At 39.5% G+C, this 24284-nt stretch overlaps 1 protein-coding gene across 5 annotated transcripts; it reads right to left on the bottom strand.

The window, feature by feature from the left end:
* Positions 1-2960: 2960 nt before the first annotated feature.
* On the bottom strand, positions 2961-22519 carry dipk2aa (divergent protein kinase domain 2Aa). Of its 5 annotated transcripts, XM_053681406.1 has the most exons (7): positions 22247-22519; positions 19267-19402; positions 18202-18521; positions 18031-18073; positions 14749-15625; positions 9293-9596; positions 2961-3506 (listed from the first exon to the last, which is right to left on the bottom strand). In XM_053681406.1, the coding sequence occupies exons 5-7, from the start codon at positions 15400-15402 to the stop codon at positions 3166-3168; spliced, it is 1299 nt and encodes a 432-aa protein (XP_053537381.1). In that variant the 5' UTR covers positions 15403-15625; positions 18031-18073; positions 18202-18521; positions 19267-19402; positions 22247-22519; the 3' UTR covers positions 2961-3165. The 5 variants fall into 5 exon arrangements, with proteins under 5 accessions (XP_053537381.1, XP_053537380.1, XP_017328146.1 ...); XM_053681405.1 differs by lacking the exons at positions 19267-19402; positions 22247-22519 and having other exon boundaries at positions 18202-18747; XM_017472657.3 differs by lacking the exons at positions 18031-18073; positions 18202-18521; positions 19267-19402 and having other exon boundaries at positions 22243-22519.
* Between the last annotated feature and the right edge of the window lie 1765 nt (positions 22520-24284).

Raw genomic sequence — 24284 nt, 5'->3', positions numbered from 1 at the left:
ATGAGGTATCACTTAGAAATGTGTGTTGGGGGGTCAACATTAATGAAGTCTCGGGGACTTTTCTGGCCACCAGCTTCAGGACTGGTTCAATGTACTTCCAGTATACACAATACTGAACGCTGGTCTTCCAACATTTGCCTCACCGGTATAATTCATTTTTAAACTTACCCTTATACTCACACCAGCAAGCGACAGGTTGCTCTTGTCGCTTGTAGTCCGACATTTCGAATCCAACATCGTAAAGCTCACTAAACATGTTCGTCGATGCTACTACAGTACGTGCTAGACGTCGTATTAGATTCACTGGCAGATTAGCCAAACATTTTATCATGGAAAGTGCTAAAATATTTGAAAAATGGAATTCATCGGATCGCTCTTACCCTTATCTTGCACTATCGTACTTTAAAGTAGATAAACAATGGTATCATATTTCAACATCATCCTCATCTACACCAGTGTGTATCATGACATAGTCATATTTCTATTCTGGAGCACAGTCTGCCCAGTCCGTCTTGGAATCCGAGACACCTTTACCCTAAATAAGCACAGGGTAAGCTGATAGGTCCGTCTAAAAGCATCAGATCCCACAAAGCACTTTTACTCATTTCAGAACACTTAAACATGAAAGCTAATAAAATCCAACGCTGCTGAGCGTTTGCACCAAATCGCACCGTGCTAAACCGCAGACGTTTTAAATTGCTAACGTTTACTTTAACCTCAGAACGAATAACGCCATTAAATAGTTACGCAAAGGTCACGTCGACAAATTTCAGGTCCTGCCGAGTCACCTTTTTTTTTTTTACTTTAGTAACACTACACTGCTTTCACGCTTCCGCATCACCGTGTGGAGAAGCGGACTATATTTAGATGACTCAGGTCGACGTGTTCGGCGTCGCGTCGAGCTGAACTCCATCGGCACAGAGCTCTTGGCCTCACTTCACATGCACATACTGGATTAATACGAAAAAACCCCCAACATATTTTGAATTATACACTGTTGAAATAACATTTTTCATTCATTACCCAGGTTGGTCTCATACATTTACCTTTCGTGCACGACGTGCGGGGAATGTACAAGCAAGTCGCCTGCAGGGAAATCGAGGACTGAGGGCTTTGATTCATACAGTCGATCCTTTGATTCCTTCTCCACCTTTTTCTCAGCCGAAGGGATGTGCGTGTGTGTGTGTTGGCTGTACTCCAGCGGAAAAGGAAATCTATACTAAGTGCATACACATAGAGACACACAGTTATGCATTTCTGCAGTCGTGTGGACCAAACATTCTCCTGGCAATGTGTAAGGGATAAAACACCTAAGGCGTGCTGTTGTAGGAAAATAATCAACGACCAGGTGGCTCGATGCGAGGTTGATTATTTACCTATAATGATAACCGTGCATCCCGAATTGTTCGATTCCTCTTGTACCACAGCGATTTAATTGCAACCGTAAAATTGATTAACAACGAACGACGCTTCTAATCATTTCCTCATTTTCTAATCATTTTTTTCCCCCTAAATTCTCTTTAACTTAACAACAACAAAAAAGCATGCAGATTGTCATGTTAAAGTATAAACTCTTGTAGTTTTGTCGTGAGGACTTTCATGTGGTGGAAAAACCTACTGACTGTTACAGGGTGCTGAAAAGGGTCACAGTCAGAGCTGCTCTTACGGACATCGTCCTGCCGGTCCTAATGGGAGGTTTCAACAGCTGTGGAGGAAGAAGAGACGCAGGAACCCTACAGATTTACTTTAATATGCTTTAATGTTCTTGTCGAGTTGTAAAGACTGAAGGCACAGTAAGACCACATTTACTGAGTAGCCTTGAAGGAAATGAGGCGATGGAGAGAAGTGAACCAGGAACAGAGGGAAATAAAAAAAATAATAAAATAAATAAAAATATCAATCACACACCTAATTGATAGTTATGAATCAAATATTCGAACCAAAAATATGACAACAGTACACCACGTTGAAAAGGTTCTCAATCGACGATCGGACATGTAGTGCAATTCACCTCGTAAACGTATATATATATATATATAAATATTTTTTAAATGGTATAGGCCATGTGTAAAACTCGGAACGGCGGTGGTCTGGGTGAGTACATGGTTACGACTTGAGAAGGCTGTGCTTCCTTTCTTGACCCAAAATATAATTATTATAATTTTAAAAATATATATATATATATGTATATATATCTCTTTGGTATCTTCTTTTGCATACATTGCAAAGATTTCCTAACCTAGGGTCCTATGAAATCTGCGTAGCTTTTCAACAAAACGTCGGAATTTTAAAATCTTACATATTTTTGGATGTTATTTTTAAGCTCGCGTAGGTTACAGTGCTAACCTTGAATTTTGCGATTGAATTTCTTCGTTGTTTCGGACGATGTTAAATCGCGGTCAACGGTGCTGATCCCATTCCCAAAATATTCCCCGGTGCTAGTCATTTAAACGTTATGTTTAAGTCATGTGAAACGAAATGCTCAAAAACGTGACAAAAAACATTGTATGCGTGTAAAATCTTTCACATACGTGGCGTGGTACGAACGAATTCGGCGTATTCCCCCGATTAGTGCCGCTGTTTCGTCGTTCCGTGGAACTCGTAGGGCCCTGATAATGAGTCCTAGTGAGGATGGGTAAGATTTCAACTATAAAAAAAAAAGAATAAACAACGCGACGTTTTCTCCCGACGTGAAATAACGAGACATCTCACGCTAACAAATGCTAAAAACAAAAATGAGGCTGAACCTGGGCCTCTGCTTTGGGGTCGTTCCTTTGCATGAGCCTCGATAAATTAAACATAAACCTCATTAGAGGTTTCTGATCAGAGGCCAGACAGAGCAAGTGGGCCTCGCACACCCCCATTACCGCTAACAAGGCTCCTGTATTAGCATCAGCGCAACATCTCACACACACACACAGACATTTCTGCAGCTCTTCACCCAGTGCTCTCAGCCAGGCCCATGTGCAAAACTCCTTTAATTAGCATCTGTCAAAGCTACAACATTCAGCAGGCAGCAACTCCAAAAAACAAACAAACCCCAAAACAATGTACCGTCTCAGAGCACTGCCGCTTTACTTTAACAAGGCTGAGTTTGTTTCAGAGGTGTCCTGGGAGGGGGGGCGGGGGGGGGGGGGGCGGAGAAATTCCGCCTCTCGCCGTGTACTACCTCTTAATGCTAGCTTGTTCGGTTAGCTGTGTGAGGTACTCGCGCAGTTCCTTGGCTGCCTGGAAGCGGCCGAAGCGTTTCTGAGGCCTGGCGCATTCGTCCAGTAGTGCCGCAAGATGGCCGTCCCGGGCCACGTCGGGGGGCGGGTCGTGGAGGAGGCCGCCGGTGGTGCCACGCCACGCAGCAAAGCGCGACAGCAAGTTCTGGCAGATGGCGTAGTAGTTGTGGTCGACGGTGACGCGTGAGCACAGGATGTCCTTGGAGAACGAGAGGCAGGCTTCTTTGTCGCATTCTTCGTAGCGGCTCTCGTACCACACGTCATAGTTCTCCGGCTTGTCTACAAAGAGCGAGAAAGGTAAATGATGGTGAAATAAAAATAATAGCTTATATTAGGGATGCACCGGAATGAAAATTCTTGGCCGAAGCCGAATATAATGAAAAACTTGGCCTAAGGCCGAAGGCTGAATACCGAACACGTTTTTTTTCCCGTGTTTTTTCCATTTATTTTGCCTTTTCACCACTGCATAAATTAAATAGTCAAAATGTGCTTTTTACTATCTTGTCTTGCTTTTCAAAGAAAAAAAAATCGATTACAAAAACTACAATTTCAAAATATTTATTTAACACTGAACATTTTTTTTTCATTCCATCAGGCATAAGCTACCAACAAGGCGCAGTATAACTTTAAATAAATAAATGAGTAAAATAAAAATATTCTGATGTGGTCATCTTTGAGCCCCCCTTGAATAGCCTGCGTTAGGCCTTTAACAGACTGCTGAAAGAATGGAACACTCTGTAGCGTACAACAAAAAATGCATCAAAAAGTGCATTGACGAGTGCAAAAAATGGTTCTATTGGGTTCTATACGGCTGATTATATTGGGGATACATACCGCTCGCGTCCCTGTACACCTCGCGGAGTATTAGAGTAGATATAGCATAGTTAGATACGTTGTTAATGTTATGTTCCTTGATAGATTTAGTTAGTTTAAACTATAGATTAGTTCATCTAGTCCCCGCTGGTGTTTCCGCTCCCAGTCCATAGTACTACTTCATGTTTCTTGTTTTGTGTTGTGACCCTGTTTTCTGTGACCGCGACTCTGATTCCTGCCTTGCCCCGTTTATGCCTGTTTGCCAATCGCCGACCCTTTGCCTGTCTTGACTAAGTTTTTTGGATTACGGTTTGGATTTGTCTGCCTGCCCTTAAATAGATACGTCTTTACCTGCTTGCGTACTCTACTCCCTTACATCTCGCGACGTGACAGAATACTCCGGAACAGAAACAAAACAAACGCACGTGTCCACAGTAAACAATATCACGGTTGTCAACATCCGAAGAGCATGCGCACGCCGACCACTCGCGCACGTAGCTCGTGCATGCGCGCGCCCCTTCTTCTCTTCGAGTGCGCTGCCGGAAGTGGAGGTCGTGACATTCGCGCGTCTCACTCTGGTTGCTAGGCTATTTGGTCACGTCATCAAACACGTCATTGTTCGGTCACATTTATTCGGCCTTTTCACTTATTCGGCCAAACACCGAAAGTGCTTTTTTTGCTATTTTCTGCCGAATAATTTCGGTTGCCAAACATTCGGTGAATCCCTAGCTTATATATCATTGGTAGCTATGGTGTTAGACATGTTTTGGAATATTGGAAAAGCATCGTAAATGATATAAACAGACAGACAACAGCGACTCCAACCTTCTTCGGTTTGTACCCACCCACAATATGTTGGTTTAATTCCTCAAAATAGAAATAAATACGTCATTTAACCACTTTCGACACGATAAACAGATGAAATGGGTCCAACTGCAACACTGGTTAATTGCTTAAGCTACAACCTGCCGGCACACCAAACTTGAGGAAAATTTGGCCACAAGTAAAGGAAATTCTCTTCAGTCTGAAGAACACTGAAGGCAAAAGGTAATTTCTCTTCAGGTAACTGTTTATGTCGTGTTGTATCTGGTTCATGGAAGCAAATAATCTGGCGAAGTCACATCTCTTGGAAGTGTAAGCCAATAGAAAACAAGATTTCCTATACTGACGACGCCTTGGCCGAGAGGAAATTGTGTAAATATTTGTAAGCGATAAACCTTTTTTTGAACACTTAGACTTTATTGTATAGATTAGCTGGAACGGTGATGGCACTGGAGTGATGATAATTCATAATCGGTGCTATATTTGTTCAAACGGAAACACTGACAGCAGAGGATCCACTTTCCTGGTCATCTGACACGACTCAATCTCATGCCAATAACTAATTACAGAGAATGAATTCGCTATCGCCCTTCAGGGAGCCAATTATCAGCTGAACCAGAGAGTCCAATGCCAAGCGCACACACATACACACGCATGTGGTTCTGCTCTGTAGCACTGCGTATTCGTAAGAACTCGAGCAGGAGAACATGCTCTACCCACTCAGGACAAAGTGTGTAGCGGCTGAAGGTCAAGGGGAACTGGAGTTCTGAAATATTGTCAACACAGTGACGGAAAGATCACAGCTACTGGGACGTGAGTGTGTGTGTGTGTGTGTGTGTGTGTGTGTGTGTGTCCTTGATTCTTGCACGACTCTTCAGAAATCAGAACGAATCAGAAATAGATCAAGGCCTCATTAACCCACTTAACCGTGACTTCAGAGGCTTAATAATAATTATCACACCAAGAAAGGCGACGCGTGGTGGATTTTTATCTCTCCGTATGCAGACACATAAGTAATTCAGTAAATATATCATTGATTAAGTAAATAAGTGAGAAAGTTAACCAAGTAAGTAAATAAGTCGTTAACTGAGTAACTAAGTAAGAAAGTTTATAAGTATCTAATGAATTAACTAAGGTAAGTAATTAACTAAGGACGTTAACCAAAGAATCCAAGTAATTATGTAAGTATCTAAATAATGAATGTTTTATTATAACATTAACTATATAAATATTATATTATAAATATAATAATTAAATAATTGATATTCGGGTTAACAATTAAGTAAATAAGCATGTAACTTAAGATCTAACTGGGAAACTATCTCAGTGATTAAAGAAACATCTAAGAAAATACACAAGTTACAAGTTAATTATGTAAGCAAATAAATATGTAACTAAAAAAGTTTAAAAAAAAAAAAAAAGTAAGAAACTAAGTTATCCTGGGTTACTAAGTAAGTAATTTAGCATGTAAGTATCCAGGAAATTCTCATTCAGTAAGTATGTATCCAGGTAATTCAGTTAACCAATTAAGTGTGTAAGTTATTTTACGTTACTAAGTAAATAAGTATGTAACTTTGGATGCAAGTAATTGAGTAAGTATGTAAAAAAAATTAATAAGTATCTAAGAAATTAAGCAATTAAGCGAGTAACTAAGCAATTAATCAATTACCTACATAATTAAGTAAATAAGTATCTGATGAGTCAAGTAAATAATTTATTAAACCAAGTAAGTAATTAAGTAACTAACCAACTAACTAAAGATATCCTAGGTAACTAAGTAGGTGATTTAGTAAGTAAGTATTTTAATGCAATTTAAAGTAAGTTAATTTATGTTACTAAATAAATAAGTATGTAAATTAAGTTGCGAGTAAGTATCTTAGTTATTAAATATCTTACAAATTAAATAATTACGTCAGTAAGTAACTAAGTGTGTATACACGTAATTAAGAAAGTAAGAAAGTAAACAAGTACCTAATGAATTAAGAAATTAACTAAACAATAAACCAAGTAAGTAACTAACTAACTAAAGATAACCTAGGTAACTAAGTAGGTCATTTAGTATGTAGATAACTAAGTTAACCAAATAAATATGTAATTAATTAAATAAGTAATTTAATGTAATTTAAAGTAAGTTAATTTATGTTACCAAGTAAATAAGTATGTAAATTAGGATGCAAGTAAGTATCCAAGTAATTAAATAATTAAGTGAGTAACTAAGTATTTAACTAACTAAGTAATTAAGACAGTAAACACGTATCTAATGAACTACGTAAGTAATTAACTAAACAATAAACCAAGTAAGTGAGTAACTAACTTACTTGGATACTTAAAGATAACCTAGGTAAGCAAGTAAGTAATTTGGTAGGCAAGTAACTATTTAACCAATTCAATAAGAATCGAATTAATTAAGTAAGTAAATAACTGTTAACCAAGTAAGTATGCATCCAAGTCATTAAGAAGATATCTAAGTAAATAAGTTATTACTTTTACATAGGTAACTAAATACCAAAGTAAGTTGCCTAGGATGTGACTAAATATAAGTAAGTACCTAATTAAGTTACTAAATAACCAAGTATAAGTAAGTACACAAAGAAGTAAGTAAATAAATAAATAAATAAATAAATATGACAAATTTATAGAACAATAGAAAAAAAAAACCCTGCTGACGACTGTAAAAAAATAAAATAAAAAAAAAATAAAATAAAAAAAGTAAGCTTTAAGAATGTAAGAAATTACAGATTCTTGCACAGCTGCCCTGCTGTATTATATAACAGAGTTGATTAATTAGTCACTGTAACTGGACCTTATCATTAAATTAGTTGATTATAGAAAATAATAATTTGTTGCGGTCCTCAGTGTGTCTGTTAGAGTTCACGTAACATCTTAATCTCTTTTCATACTTATTTGATCTAAACGGTTCATTGTCCCATCTGGAATCAATAAAGTGATTCGCTCTTATAAGTGTGACGCGAGAGTCAATTGCACAGTTAATTACTACTTCTGGTATGACAATGAATCTTCAGGCAGAATGTCAGTGTTGTGACAGGCCTACTCAAAAACCATGAGGGAAAATGTTCAGGGAATTATCGTTATATGAAAATGTAACATTGGTTTCATGCGCTCTCGCTCTCTCATTCACACACACACACACACACACACGTGCAGAGAGAGTCCATCTGGCAGCGTAGTTGGTGTTCTGGGAGTAGCACGCTGCCTCGCTCCGCTACACAGGGCCATGTGCCAAATCACCAGCTTCCAGCAGCAGCAGCAGCTTGGGGCTCTGAGCTCGGCAGCACAGCACTAAACACACAACTCTTATTTAAACTGCCGCTTCATCAGTTACTACATCACTAAATCTAATACACGCACGTCTCAGTGTGTGGAGGAAGAGCTACGGGCTGTGGCGAGAAGGCTGAGGTCCATCATTAACGAAGAAACGTGGGCGCTTCTGTTGTTCATGTTTTATCATTTATCCCACAACACTAGCATCAACATGATCAGTACAGGTGTAGGCAACAAATATTCTCTGATAACACAATGAAAAAAACAAACCAAACCATGAATTAAACCCAGTGCAATAGTCATCTATATATCTGGATACTGATAGCTATTTATATTCATTTATGATGATACTGATTTATAATGAAACATTTTTATTATTTAATACCTTTTTTTTTTTTTTTGCTATTTATTATAAGTTGCAAAAATTTTATTAACCGAGTACGTAAAGAGGTTATACGTGACTAAGTACATTACCTAGTAATAAGTAATTAAGCAACTACGCAAGTAACTAAGTACGTAACCAAGGAAATAAGTAACTAAGCAACAGAGCGTCTAAGTAATTAAGTAAATAAGAATTTGTATACTTTGTTACTTAGATACTTCATTACATAGTTAATCAAGTAACTAAGTTTCTAAGTAATTAAGTAACAAAGCATCTAAGTAAATAAGTAAATATTTACCTAATCATGAACAACCCAAGTAATTAAGTAATAAGTTACTAAGTAACTAAGTATCCAAGTAATTAAGTAAATACGTAACTAAGTAATTAAGTAAATACGTAAATAAGCAAGTAAGAAACTAAATATTTAAAACTGAAGTACCTAAATAATTAAGCATCTACGTAAAAAACACAAGTACGCAAGTACACGACTGATGTACTTATGACTAATACATGACTATTAAATAAGTATCTAAGTGAGTAAGGAGTAATTAAGTAACTAATTAAATAGCTAACTAAGTAACTACACAACCAAGTTAAGTAATTAAGTAACAGAGAATGTTACTAAGTAATTAAGTGACTAAGTGAGTAATTAATAACAAAAACAAACAAATAATGATATAAGTAATGTGATGATAAATAAACAGACCCATAGTTCAAAGAGATAGAAAAAAGAAAAACAGCTGGATAACGAATGTTGCCCACGTACTCTGCTTGATCAGCCTCTTGTCGGCCACGATGACGTTCTCCGCGTCCACGACGATGACTTTTCCGTCCCGCGGGCCGACGGCGAAGTTGTCGAAGCTGACGTCAAGCAGGTAGAGAGCGAAGTCGAAGTCGTTGTTGGTGAGCTGCTCAGCAATGTCCATCAGCTGCTTGGCCAAATCCACACGCTTCTCCCAGGGAGCGTTGTAGAAGCTCCACAGCTCCTCGCCCACGTAGTTCACGGCCACCATGCGACCGCACGCACCCAGGTACTTGGCGAACGGCCAGCCCTCGTCAGAGGGGAAGCTCTGGCAAGACACAACATTGCAGGAGTGCTGTTACAGGACTGAATACTGTGTGAGCTGGACTTTAAGAGCTGCACTTACAAGTTCACACTTGTACAAAAATGTTACTTCCACCACAATAAAAGAGACAGGATTTGTGTGTGTGTGTGTGTGTGTGTGTGTGCCGTTATTACGAGGCTCCCACAGTTTTGTGCTTTGTGAAAGGAATGTGCACACAGCTTTTTCTTTTGTTTCCTTTTCAGCCTCTCAGACACAACAGGAAGGCGTGTGTGCAGCCACAGAGCCGGTTCTGAAACTTCACTCGGGTGCTCCGGATATCAGATTTCGTCCGTTTCAAGATCATTAAAAATAGATGTGTGACTATTAAACTTTCATTTGTGTGGCTCAAATGTTTCGTGCAGGACTTTGAAAGAACCTGAGAGAAATTTGTGTGACTGGAAAAAAAAAAAAAGCTCTTTATGTCAAGAGTGAAGCTTGGAAAAAAAATAAAAAATTGGCGGAAATTTGTGAATTTCGGAATTGTGAGTCGAAATAAAAAAATTAATAAATAAATAAATAAATAAATATATAAAAAGTTTTTCGTTGTTGTTAGGTAGCTTTTTTTTTTTTTAAATTAAAAACGTTCATTATTCAGCAATTTTGTAAATCAAATTGTAATTGTAATTCAAAATATGTATTATTATTATTATTATTATTATTAATTACATTTTTAAGTAGCAGTTTAAAAAAAATAAAAAAAGATCAATAAAACTGTAAAATTACCGGTTTTTCACAACATGTTTACATCACAGTAGTTTCTTTTAAATGAAATATTTCTTACTAAGCATTAGTTTAAAAATGACAAAACATCAGGTAAAATTACTAACACAATGTTTAAACATAAATTTTTTTTTAAAAAACCAGCAAAGTGCATGTTATTGAGTAATTAAGTCATATAAGTGTCAAATTTAAACAACAGAATAATAATAAATGTTTATTAATAAGTCGCTTTTAATAAAAATACAAAATATTTATCTTTACATAGAAAGTTTTTTAAAGGTTTATTATATATATATATATATATATATATATATATATATATATATATATATATATATATATATATATATATACACACACACACACACACACACACACTGTGTGTGTATGTATATATATATATATATATATATATATATATATATATATATATATACATACATACATATATACACACACACGCTATTTTTACGTAGCAAAATACTAATTATTAAGTACCAATTTATAAAAAAAATATTGTTTGTTTATTATCAAGTAGTGGTTTAAAGAAAAAAAAATACAAAAAGGTTATTATTAAGTAGTTGCTCAAATCTACTAAAATCAATAAGTAGCAGTTACAGCAGAATTTTGTCTTATAACTTGCCAAAAAAATAACTAGCTAGATAATGTTAGCTGTTCACTTCCCTTTAGAACCGCCCACCTGATAGCAAGGTGAAATTCCACCATGAATTACCTCTAAGCGCTATTTTCCTCTTGTGCTGTTCCATAAAAAACGAAAAGCCAAAACTACTGTGTCTAATCTGCAAACGTGGCCAGTGTCCAGGTATCCTGGCTCAGATTCAAGATGGCCGCGTTTCCCGAACACCGTCTTTATCCCGCCTGAGGAAAGACGGGACGGCCGGGAACAGAACGAGTCACGATGCGTGCGTGAAATGTTTCAGATGCTTATTTGACATTGACGAGAGCACGTGCGTGCGAGTGCAAAACAATGCACGCTAACAAAATGTCAAACACATCTGGTGTGAGAAACCGAGGTGAGATCCTTCCAGTTCAACAGGTCACGCGCACACACACACACACACACACACACACACACACACACACACAGTGTGTGAACTCACAAAAATTCACCGACTGCATCATGTCAAGGAAAAGCAGCTCAGTACAGTACAGTAAAAGACTTGAATTCAGCCTATAGAATCGAGTGCAGAAGTTTAGGCTATAGTCATAAACGTATGGCTGGTTAACAATGCAGTTTGGAATAAAAACAGCTGCCAAATGGATAGAAATAAGTTATTTTCAGCAGACCTTTGGAGAAACAAGTACTGCATTTGGCAGGAAACTGGAAAAAGAAAAGTTATGCACGGTTTCTGCATTAAGCACGCGAGAGTCCATCAGACACGCGAGAGTCACTCATCTGGCACTCTCACTCAGCGCAAAAATAAATAAATAACAGAAAACGCATCCTACGCCGTCGAGCCTCGCTCAACTCGACAAGCTGTGATTAGCGTGACCTTCAAAACGACATTGAATCTTGAACAGTATTTTTTTTTACAAAGAAAAAAAACACACAAAAAACCGCCGTCATTTTCAGAAAGGAAGCTGGCCAGGTTCAGACGTTACGCTCGTAATGGACGAAAACCTCGTCGAAAAGCTCCTCGTTCGGACTCTGCATCTCAGAATCTCTGAAACTCGATTCTGGAGCTGGTTCGGTGGGCGAGATCCAGAGCCTGGGGAGGGAATGATGGTTAAAGGTGCAAGAGGCGATTTACTAGAACAAATGACTTGGGGAAAATATGTAGAATGAGAATAAATACAGACGTTTCCACCATGGACTTAGCGCACGTGGCTGAGAAAACTCCTTCAAGAAATGTATTTTATAGCCCAGAATGCTTGTTTGTGTTTGGATGGGCGTTTTGTCAGTCGTTTTATACCCTCACTCCGGTCTGAAATGGGCAAGCACCTGGCGCAGCCAGATAATTCTCCTGCGAGCATTAATAAACAAACAAACAAACAAACAAACAAACACGGGCAGCACTTTTCCAAGATGGTGTCATTAATTATTGGTGATGGCGATGAAGCTGGACGCAGAATTACCGCCGTTGCTCCTGAACTGATACGTATGAAGCAGCGAATTGTACGGATGCCGTATTTAAGCGCTTATTACAAAGAAGAAAAAAAAGACAGCGACCGAACATCCTCATATAAATAATTCCACAGAGAATTTTTGCATCTTTAGAGTAGCACGACTTTTACGCAGTCCGGTCCCAGTCCTTTATCCAGGATTCCACCATTTTGCGATAGCGGTATTCGGAGGCGCTTCGGGCCAAGATGGGTCTTGTGACGTCACGTGCGTCGAACGCGAGTCCTGTTTACCGACAAACATCACTGCGAAAGACATTGCGCATAACAATTTCGCCAATTCGAGTATTTTTCCAATGATTCTCGTGATTTCGAACAGCTGTAGGTTCTGGGGACGGAGCTTTGCGTGCGCGGGTGGGCGGGAACGAGGGGCGCGCTCGAAGAGTCGTTTTTCTACCTAATCCTGACACCTTTTGACAAATCTTCCCTAAAGCACCTTTAACAGCGTTTTATTTTTAAGCGATGACGGGAACTAACCGTTTCATGGAGGCGCCACATTAAACGCGACGAGAAATGGATAAAAAGTCGGACATGGTGTTGCTCGATTAATAAAAACTGTGATCGCTGGAAAGTCGAATTTCAAAGACAAACAAAAAAACAAACAAACAAACAAAAAAAAAAACGCCAGACCATCACCAAACATCACTTACTTTCCCAACGAGCTTCTTTTTATAATACGGAATATTTTGGCATCCCATCTTCTGCTGGGTGGGAAAAAAAAAACTTTTTTTTTCCACACTTGTTTTTCTCTTGCACGCTTCGGTACACTCACTGCCCCACGGTGGTGTTTGGGCTCCACGACAACGAGCCGAAAAAAATAAAATAAAAATAGCCGTGCTGCATTCACCCTCGTTAACACAAACAGTTGTAGGGAACGCCGCAGGTCTCCTGTCAATTTTGGGAGTGTTTAGGAAGGTGCCTGGAGGCATCGCAACCTCATAATGACCTCATTGCCAGGTGAAGGATGCGAGGCGTGCTAGATTAATACCTCCATAGACGTGACCCTTGAGGCGCTGCCTGTGCTATTCTCAGCCTCGCTGAGCAGATGGGCCACGTTCTCAACTGAGCAAGGAGTAATGTACTCAACCCCCGGCCGGCAGCTTTTCTTCTCTCCCCCCCCCCTCACCACAGCACAAAACGTCGTTCTGGCTACAAGAATATAATTCTCCAGTTCCCCACACACTCACACACACACACACACACACACACACACACACACACACACACACACACACACACACACACACACACACACACACGCGTGTGTGTTCCTGAGAGTAAAACTGCCCCAGCCCCTGGCCCCTTTCACTCCAACCTTCTCTGCTAATGCAGGGCAGCAAATTGTTTTCCGACCGCTCGGCTAAAAATATCCCGGCCGCGAAGGCTGGAAACGAGCAGCGCGCGGCTCCTGCGGTGGGAAAAATGGGAGGCGGCTGTACCGCCGTACGTCAACGTCGAAAACTGACAACTTAATATGGAAGCGGTGACAAGGTGACAAACTGTTTGATTCCTGCGCCCGCCTGTAGAACCCAGCGGATCTGCAGGGAGGGTTTATTTCGGCTTCAAGGGGCCTCGCTTTTATTAGCTTGGCAGACGATTTAAAAAAAATAAAAATGAATAAATAAATAAGGAGAGTCACGCATGAGACGTCATCGAGGACGTCTACGAAAGGAGAACGTTTTCTCCGCGTGAGGGATCAAAAGGACAAACTTCTCAACAGGCTTACGATGCGTTTTTACTGGCTACCAGTGTGCGTCAATGGCGTGTGTTTACGATTACTAGACAGTACGGATAATTACGTGCTACAGAGGGCCTCGTCTACCTGCACATTGCATTAAGAAGTTCTTGATCAACAAAAACTGGTGTGTTAAGATCTTGGTTGGAGATGAAACCTGCAGGAAGGTAGATCTCATAGGGTCAGTGACCGCTGGAGTAGTGCATTCGGGTTGCGGTAGCCCCGTTATAGGTGTGTCACGTCACCATGGGGCACATTACAAAGAAACATACGTACCATATAAAAACCGTATGTAGGAGGAAGTGTCTGTTTTCTTTCTCTGATAGTTGAACCTACCAATAAAAACACTAAAACCCCAGACATGAAACCTGCTTGCTTCGGATGCCAGGGATACTAAGACACAATCCCACCCCCTGCCTCTTCCACCCCAAGTGCATGTTTTTAACTTATGGGAAAACACTGAAGATGAGAAAACCAGCACAAGCAAAAAACGGCAAAAAAATTGAAGAATGGACATACCTGCAGCACCAAGGGCTCCGGGTTGAACGCCAGAGTCATCAGTAGCTCCATCCTCTCAGTATCCTTTAGATTCTTCAAGAGGAAGCTTCCAGAGTCTTTGGTCTCAGCATACCTCCTGACAACCCGATCTAGGAGTCTTTGGGAGGGGCAGTGCACCATGTCCGACCAGCCCTCCACCACGTCGGGTGTCAGCAACCTCACGTCCCCGTTGAGCCGAGCGAACTCTGTTTTGTACATGGATTGGACGAGGTCGCAGCGAGGTCTTCCCGTCGCCCTCTTGCAGATCTTCTGATCGATCTCGGCAAGTTCTGCATTGGAGCCCAAGCGTTTGAGCACCACCCGCCGCGTGCCTTCCCTGGGCTCGCCGTATTGAGCAAAGTAGACGTTTTTCACGTTAAAGAAGTCCAGAAAGCGTAGCCGCCCCCACGTCTCGAAAGTCACCTGGCCGTTCGTGAACTTGCGACACCAGCTGGTCCCGAAGCAGGCCGGGCATTTGTTAAGGCCGATGAAGCGGCGGTCGGTGAGCTCGTTCCTCTGGAAGGACGCGAGCAAGTTGTGGGTGTTCATGAGCAAGACGACAAACAGGGCCACAATGAAAAGGAACTTGCTGCACCGGTACACACGGGCGAGCTTCAGCGAAAGCAAGCGCAACATGCTGACTAGGAGTGGCACGAGGAGGATCGGTTCGGTTCAGTCTTCCTCAATGCCACCGTCCCAAACTTCTTGCCGTTACGTGCTCCATCATCAGCTTTCGTCACCTATAATGATCCATGTTGGCAGCGAGGCCTCCGAGTCACACCATTAGCCTCGAGAACCTCTTGCTCAAGATTTAATTCACACTTTAACATCGGGAATCCATCTCAGGAGTCGCCTTTACCTTGAAAAGAACAGAAATCTTGCTTTACACTAAACAATTCACAGATATGTAGGAAGACCTTACCGGGGCTGCTTTAAGATCTTATTACTTAGAAGAACGGGTGTGTCTACGCGGGAACGAGACGCGGCCTGTCACGAGGAAATCCCGCTACATCCGTCTTAAAGTCTTCTAGAGCTGTTCGTGAATGTAAAAACGTCTGCAGAGTTTCAAAAATCCAAAAAACTCGCAACAAACCGTGTAGACGTGGTGATAAACAGTGGGAGCGCGAGTAAGATCGGTAATGTCTAATTAAAACATTATGAGCAAAAGTAAAACAATATTCCTAAAATCAGTGAGTAACAGAAACCATAAGGGGAAGTGAATGGGATATTTATCATTCATTTAGGACTGTAGTGTAATTCAGTGCCGTTTGTGCATCCATAAAAGAAATAATGCAGAAATACTGTAATATACTATAATATATATATAAACTAAAATAAAGTAAAGTAAAAACAATTATATTTATATATATATATATATATATATAATTTTAAATGTATTTGTGTGTGTGTGTGTGAGTGTATTGGGTTCTTTTCTGTTTTGGGCAAACAGTTGTGTAAAGTTTTAAGGTTTAGTCTGAGGTTTGTACTGAAAGTTCGCTCCCTCCCCATCCGATTAATCGCAAAAAAGAATCGGCCAACTAATCAATTATGAAAATAATCATTAGTTGCAGCCCCAGAGCAGAGTATGCTCTCTGAAAGGAGGAGCTCAGAACGAATCCTTTCGAACGGATCATTTAGCGAGTCGTTTGTGACACTGGGGGGAAAAGGTAACTCTGCGATTTAAATTATGAGCGCGTTAAAAAGTGTTTTTGACCTCGGATGTGCGTAAATCTATCGTGTGAGATATTTCAAACAAAATTAGGCACGTTTCAAAACCATAATACGTGAGGCCCAATCCATGCAAATGCTCATGTGGAAGAGTAAAGGATAAAATCTTTTACGTTAAATTTGTTGTTGTTGTATTCTATCCCGTATCATAGAAACGCCGCGGAGAATCGTGATCCATCCATCATCACGGAGAACTATACCGTCAGAGATATTTTACCTCGAGGCCTCATAGCAAGGTTAATATCGCAGTAACGATATTACATCGTCGTACGGCTCTCTGAGAGTGTGACGAATCAAGCGAAGACTCCGACTCAAAAAGCTGTTTCTCAAGAGTTTCTCCTTAAAACTTTTGAAAAGCACAGTGGGGTTTTTAAAAAAAATATATATAATTTTTTTATCCTTCCACCTTTTTCATCTACGTCTGATTCAGCTGAGTCAACGTGCACCGAGAGCAGGCGAATCTTTCTCGTATGATCCTTCGATATTAAATTTAATTGCAAAGCATAATCGGGGAGATAAAAAAACGAAAAGAAAAGAAAAGAAAAGAAAGCGGACGTGTGCCAGGACCGGTTTTGATAAGACCGGACAATGGTGTACGTATCTCATCCTTGTCCTTCGGGCGATGAGGGAATTTAATTACTTTTAAAAATGACAGGGAGCGCTTTTTGTCTTCCGTCCGTAACCGTTAACGCGATCCGCAAAGACGCTATACGTCGTCTACAAATTAGTCCTTTGCACGCTCTGGCGAAACCGGCGATGTTCTAATTGCTTTCATTACCGCTACGAGTCATCGGTTATCTCTTTTCACACTGCTTCAAATTCCCACATCACGAAGACGTAAGCCTTTTAAAGGGAGGTTCGATAAAAGCGCACGCTGGCAGCCGTGGCGGAAAATAAATACGTAATGACCGAGGAGAACAAAAATCAGATCGTTCAGGCAGGGGACACACGGCAGGCTTAGGGATTACGACAGTATTCTAACTTCTAATCTAAAGACCTTACGTCCACGTTGAACAATATAGTCCTATTGGGATGGTGATTTAGAATGGTGCGGGGGGACAGTAAATAAATAAATAAATAAATAAAATAAAATAACCGATCGTAATGATAATGTTCAGCGAGTGGCAGTTCTGCCTTGTGGATGAGAGAGGCTAGAGGACGATGCGAGGTGAAGAAGTCTAGTTCAAATAACCGCTCGTTACAGCTGTGGTGAGCAGGAAAGCATCTCAAAACGAGACGGTGAGACTTGAAGCTACAGCAGCGCAATACGGCGTCAGGTTCGACTCGTCGGGCGCGAACGGGAACCCGAAATCGTACGTCGGATTTATTAGGTAATGATTAAAAGCGGTAATGCCAATGCTGGTCACATGACCAACTCCCAGCTGGTTATGAATGAGGCTTTATGCTGCATACTGAGAAGCTGTTGTTATTAGATTTAAGAAAGAAAAAAAAGAAAAGACTTTTACGAGTAGGTGTGCTGGGTTAGTCAGGAATGACATTAATCACCGGAACAATGCAACAGACAAAAAAACGTACCGCGGCGCACTGCTGCTCTTTCTCTCTCGCTGAGGTTTATGAGCTGGAAAAGAAAGTGCAATAAAAACCCTCGTGAATTTACGCGCACGAAAAGAGTAACCACTTTCCTCAAGGGAAAAAGAAAAAGAAAAAAAAAAAAAGACATTTTATATATAGAAAAACTTCGCTTACATACGCACGTAGGCAGGGAAGAGAAAACTAAGCCGTATCTGGTGTGTTTAAGAGCGCCGGCAGATGGTGAGAGATGACTCATCAAGCTCTGGTTTCATCAACACTCCAGATGAAAACTGGGCACAAAGCCCGAACCCAACGCTCCTAGGCTTCGAGGAGTCCAGACGGCGTGCTGCAGCTCTCGCCGGCGAGTCGGGTTCAGTACGATAGAGACAGAACGACTTGGAGAGACGAGCGTAATAACTTGGAGAACTAGAGTAAAAAAAGACCCACGCAGGAAGAACATGTACAACCTTTTTAAGTGGATGAAGGCTGTAGACCTGGAAAAGAAGAGAAAGAAAAAAAACGTGGCTGCTGAGGTTATCGAGTGCTCCGCTCGATAATGTTTGATCACAGAAGCATTACGCTGCTGGGACAACAATCAAGCAGCATACACGCTCTCTCTTCCCGGTGCCCGGAGTAATTAAGCCGAGAACCGAGCGGTAAACGTTCGACGTCCGTTACATTACAGCGAGCGCGCAGCTCAAGTCCTCATAAAGCCTACTACAAGCAGGACTTACGGTATAGCGTGGACGTCGTACAGCTATCATCGTAACTGGTGAATTTTCAATACGGATTGGCCAGTCGTAGCTACGAATGACTTTATTAAGTTCCGATATTCTGAAATGGTTCCACGATAGCACAGGGATGAACAACGTTAAACATAACTATAAACAGATATATATATATATATACATAAAAATAAAAAAAGTCTGACGTGTGGCATCATTTCTACTAAAAAGTCTGCAGCCGATCACAATCGACGTTACCGCATCCCTCAGATCCTGGTAACTAAATGTAGATTCCTACAAGGCAAATCTACAGTGTGTATGGGTTTTTCTCCAGTGTGTGTAGGTTTTCCACCACAGGAAACTCTTCAGGACTGATTGTGGTGTCAAGCTTCTTTTTTTTTCTTTTATTAACTTCGAGACAGCGAGAAAAAAAGAAAAAAAAGAAAAAAAAGAGAGGTTAGTGACGGACCAAGTGTTTATAGCTGCTGGAACGTAAGTGATAACTTTTTTTTACCGAATGTTCAACGAATGCACGCGAGCAGCGACTGGCGGGTCCAAGCACTGACGTTGCTAGTGCGGCATGACACGTAACGTTGTGTTAGTGGAGACGACCCATTGCAAATCAAACCTCCAAATGCGATGTAACATGCCTAAGAAAAAAAAAAAAACAATGTCACGGGGCAACTATAGAGTCCCTGCGCTACACCTGAGTCCAAGTATAATCCTGCCAATTACTGGTCCAACCTTTTGGTGAATGCAAACGGATAAAACGCATGACGCATCGTACGATAAAATCCGCAACTTGCAGCGGTATACAGGCAATAATACACTTCACATCACTTCAGGATGTGCTGTTCTCGGAAAATAATCCATTTCAGACTGGGAACGATAACTCTGCTTCACCACCCCACCTCGTCGTTGATTATTTTCCTATAACAGCACAAAACCAAGTGCTCTATTCCTTATACATCATCAGCATCTTGTACCACGACCTCCTTTTTTACTTACGCTCAATGGAATCTATATGAACCTACAAGAGCTGACAAGGAATGCAGCAACAATAAACAGATTAGTTAGCGAACGCGCCTTTTTTTTTGTCGTTTAGCTTGAGCTAGCAGCGGGGAAAAAAAATAATAAAAATTAGCGCCCGTATTAGCATAATTTCCTCATTAATAAGGACTGGAGAAGAGAAGAGAAGTTCATAGCTTTCATTATTTTTTCATCACTCTGTATGGGGGCGTCGCATTTTTTCTGCGAGAGAACTTCGCACGGCACCGAGATGAGGCCTAATTGCTACCTTCGTCCCGGCAGATGCTTTGTTTTTCATTAAAGTGTCGTTCTGACTCCGAGCAAACAAGCCAACGTTTCCCTGCGCGACTCACGACTAGAACAAACATTTTCTAATCGAGCATGTGCAAAAATTAAAGCAAAACAAAAGAATAACCTCATGCTAATTCATCCTCCGTGTGTGATTTTATTCTGCGTGAAATAAAAACATTAAGCACTGACCAACATAATGCACTTCACAGTAAAATGTGCGTGCAAAGGTCTGTTTTCATTAAAGAAGAACCAGTGCGAGATTAAATGTCACGAGCAAAAGGTCCTTAATTAAACGTCAAGTCGATGCCGTACGACGACGCTTTTCCATTTGAAACTCGGACAACGGCCAATAGGCTTCGAGATACACCATACCCCTTCTACTGAATCTAAACGTAACCTGAAAGCAGCTTAGTGAGCTAGCCAAACCCTAGCTAACCACAGAGAGCAGCGAAGAGTTTAATGAGAGTTTAGCTACTCAAACTTTTGATAAAATGTACAACCTCAGATTCAGTAGTTTTTTTGGTATAATATTAGAACAGTGGTTATATTTTGATGTTTAAACAGTTCAGCAGTCGCCATGTTTTTTTTTTTGTAAATTTTTAGACAAAACTTTTTTTCCCCTCGCTCATAGAGTTGACTCGTGAGTCACCATGGATCTAAAAGCCAAATGAAGGAATGTAAATGTTCGGTACGCTGACAGGCGCTTCTTATGCAAACAAGCGGCGAAAGGTGTGTACGTGGATCACGCCATGCTATCGGACTAACTAACTAAAGAAATAACTAACGCAGCAGAGAGAGTAAGAAAGTATTCTTCTTCTCTGTTTTCATAAAATCCTCCTCGCCAGGTTGTGGTTCATAAAATCAGACTCAAGTTATTGTTGTGAATGAACTGTAACGCTGTTTTTGGTGTGTGTTTACGAATATAAGGATTTAAACATAGTTTATGACAAAAAACAAAGTACTTAAATGAAGTTTACAACAAAAACAAAGTATTTAAACACAGTTTATGACAAAAAACAATGATTTAAACGTAGTTTACGACAAAAAACTAACTATTTAAACAGTTTATGACAAAAACAAAGTATTTAAATGCAGTTATTTAAATATAGTTTATGAGAAAACAGTAAGTATTTGAACGCAGTTTACGACAAAAACAAGTATTTCAGCGTAGTTTATCTCCAGACCCCATTGCCATTTCAACCCACAAACCCGCTGCTGCTCCTCGGCTTCCTCGAGCTACATATCGATTTTTCAGCAAAATTCCACTAAACAAATCAGTGACTCAAACGATTCAATAACTCAAATACTTACGCAACAGATTCACAATGGATTCTTTGCCCTGCGAAAGTCTACGAGAAACCACGTCTGTGCGGCATTTAACAACCTACTATACATACTTCCATTTTACATCAGATTAAAAAAAATTAAAAAGTTTCTGGAGGAAAAACTTTTGGAGTCGGTTTTAAGGAGTCGAGTTCAGGTACAATGTTCAAATATTCAGGACAGGATAAGGAAATGTATTATCCATCCTTCCATCCATCTTGTATACCACTTATCCTTCCTTCAGGGTTACGGGGAACCTGGAGCCTATCCCAGGGAGCATTGGGCACAAGGCGGGGTACACCCTGGACAGGGTGCCAATCCATCACAGGAAATGTATTATTTACCTCGTTATTTAGTTCTATAATAAATAAGCTACATTTACATGTAGCTTGACTTGACAGTTAAAGTGTTATTTTTAATCATGAATACTAGTTATGCACTATATGTAAATTATTATTATTATTATTATTATTATTATTATTATTAAGTATTGAAATAAAAAAAATAATAATTTTCAGATAATCATTGGTTAGTTAAAGTGCAAATGATGCAATAATAGGAATTATATTATATTATATGTGTGTGTGTGTGTGTGTGTGTGTGTGTGTGTGTGTGTGTGTTATGAATTATATATTAATCCTGAACACACAGCAGCCTTATTAGCATACTGGCTAACTCACATTACACTCAACAACAAAAAGTTAACATAAACGTCGCAGTATTAAGAGTTCTCGCGCTCAGGCCAATATCTACACCTATACACATTGAATTTATGTTTTTATTATGAATTTATATTTCTAAGTACACAATAATAAACGGATAACAAAGTGAAATCAATCCCACATACACACCAAACGACTCCGCAACCGATTCACCGACTCCGCTCCGTCTCTCATCACCTCGGTCCTTCACTGCGCTTCAACCGGTTCGCGCCTTACAGCGGAAATCCTGTTTTATTCCTCTGGCCGAGTAAAAAAACCACTTTTGTCTCCCGAATTTAAACTCCGACTGCGATTTTCTTCTTTAAATTTTATTTTATTCAAGAGCTCCACGGGGGAGAGGGAAAGAAGCTCCGACTCCGTCCGCTCCGGGTTCGCGCTTACGAGTCACGACACCTCGGACGCGTTTACGTTACCTTCCTGGTTACTATAGCGACGGAGGTTAAGCTCCCCCTCGAACGTACACGTAAATTCGTGAGCGCCCCGCCCCCTAACCAAACAGGAAGTGCTCTACAGACCGTATAAAATGATAAATAAATAAATTAATAAAATATCTATCTATCTATCTATCCCTTTATTTCTTTCTTTATTGTTTTTTTTATATGTTCATGTTTTATTTAATAAGGTGTAATAGTGAGCAACAAATAAAAACAAAAAAGGAAGATGAAATACTGACTAAAATGAAATACTAAAATACTAAATGTATTAGTAGTAGTAGTAGTAGTAGTAGTAGTAGTAATAATAATAATAATAATAATAATAATAATAATAATACTGTAGGTGTATGCAAATAAATATCACTCAATTCTACAGTTATAATTTACTAATTTATTTTAAATAATTCTTTAAATCAGGAACAATTTACATTTATAAACGTTATAAGGATTATATAAAGGTGTTTTTTTTAACGTTCTAAGTTCCTGTAGTCTTATAAAAAAAATGTTTTTTAATCATTCCATATTCAAATATTCAAATATATATATATATATATATATATATATATATATATATATATATATATATATATATATATATATATATATATATTAAAAGTACATTATAGAAGGCAAATAAATAAACGACAATCTTTTAAATCTATTTAAAATTAAAAGGTTTTGTATTGTATTTTCTCAAAAAGAAATGTATCCTTAGCAGTCTATTTTAATTAATTTCACCGGCCACGACTGATTATTCTAAAGATTATTTTTTTAAAAAAAGAAGTTTTATTTTAAAACGAGTGAGTTTTGAGTGTAGGTCATATGCTCATTTAAGATTTTAATGAATACTTGACACTTTTTCTGTATTCAATATGATTGCTCTTATTACTGTATGTATACAAACGCGTGCTTCTTAGATTTTACCCGTATTGTGCTGCCCTCTAGTGGTGAATTCTACACACTACATTTATTTTCGACGACACTGAAATGAATTGTGTGTCATTATCTACACAGGTATTAATCAGCCTGAATCCTAGAGGAATGCAGTTCAGCACCGCTTGCCTGATTTTTCTGACCAAAGATTCGTTTCACGAGTTAATGACCCAGGTTAGTGAGGAAAAACAGTGGAGACAAAGAAAAATGCTTAAAAAGGCCAAAGAAAAGGGTTATTTTCAACCAGGAAATGTGAGTAACTGGTGGCATGGGAAGGCCCAGGTCAGTGGGATATCTATTGCAGGATAGTGAACAGAACATGAAGGTTAAGTTACACCAGTAAAAAGAAAGCATACGACGTCTGACCTTTTGAAGTGGCCGGTTTATATTTCTTGGCAGATGCAAGAAGGGAGCTCGGGTTCACAGTAATGGAGGACTGAAAATGCCCTTAAAACTAATCAGACTCTTAAAAACAACTGCTACTACTACACATTCAGCTATACAGCAATCACTTAGCAGTTAAGGTCACGTGACTGTGAGTTGTTATAACATGTTGTGCAGTTAAACTGGTGAGAAATACAAGGAAACAAAGTGATACTTTTAGCCCAGAGTAAAGCCACACACACACTCATGTGACAGAGACAATGGGGTAAAAGATGACTGGGACTCTGAAAATACCCACCTTTCTCAGTCATGATACTGATGATAACTTGTCCCTAAATAGCACAAAGCCCTGATTATTCTAGCAAACAGTCAGCACTTACTGCTTCCCTTTAATACACTAACTACTGCGAACAGTC

This window comes from Ictalurus punctatus, chromosome 7, assembly GCF_001660625.3.
Source record: "Ictalurus punctatus breed USDA103 chromosome 7, Coco_2.0, whole genome shotgun sequence".
Lineage (NCBI taxonomy): Eukaryota > Metazoa > Chordata > Actinopteri > Siluriformes > Ictaluridae > Ictalurus > Ictalurus punctatus.
This window is presented reverse-complemented; position numbering and strand designations above follow the sequence as displayed.

Excerpts from the sequence above, each read along its gene's own strand:
- dipk2aa (XM_017472657.3), bottom strand. The coding sequence starts at position 15,402 with ATGTTGCGCTTGCTTTCGCTGAAGCTCGCCCGTGTGTACCGGTGCAGC. Across the intron at positions 9,597-14,748 it reads CGGAGCCCTTGGTGCTGCAG|AGCTTCCCCTCTGACGAGGG; the intron begins GTATGTCCATTC and ends GTGTCTTGCCAG. Across the intron at positions 3,507-9,292 it reads CAAGAGGCTGATCAAGCAGA|ACAAGCCGGAGAACTATGAC; the intron begins GTACGTGGGCAA and ends CGCTCTTTGTAG.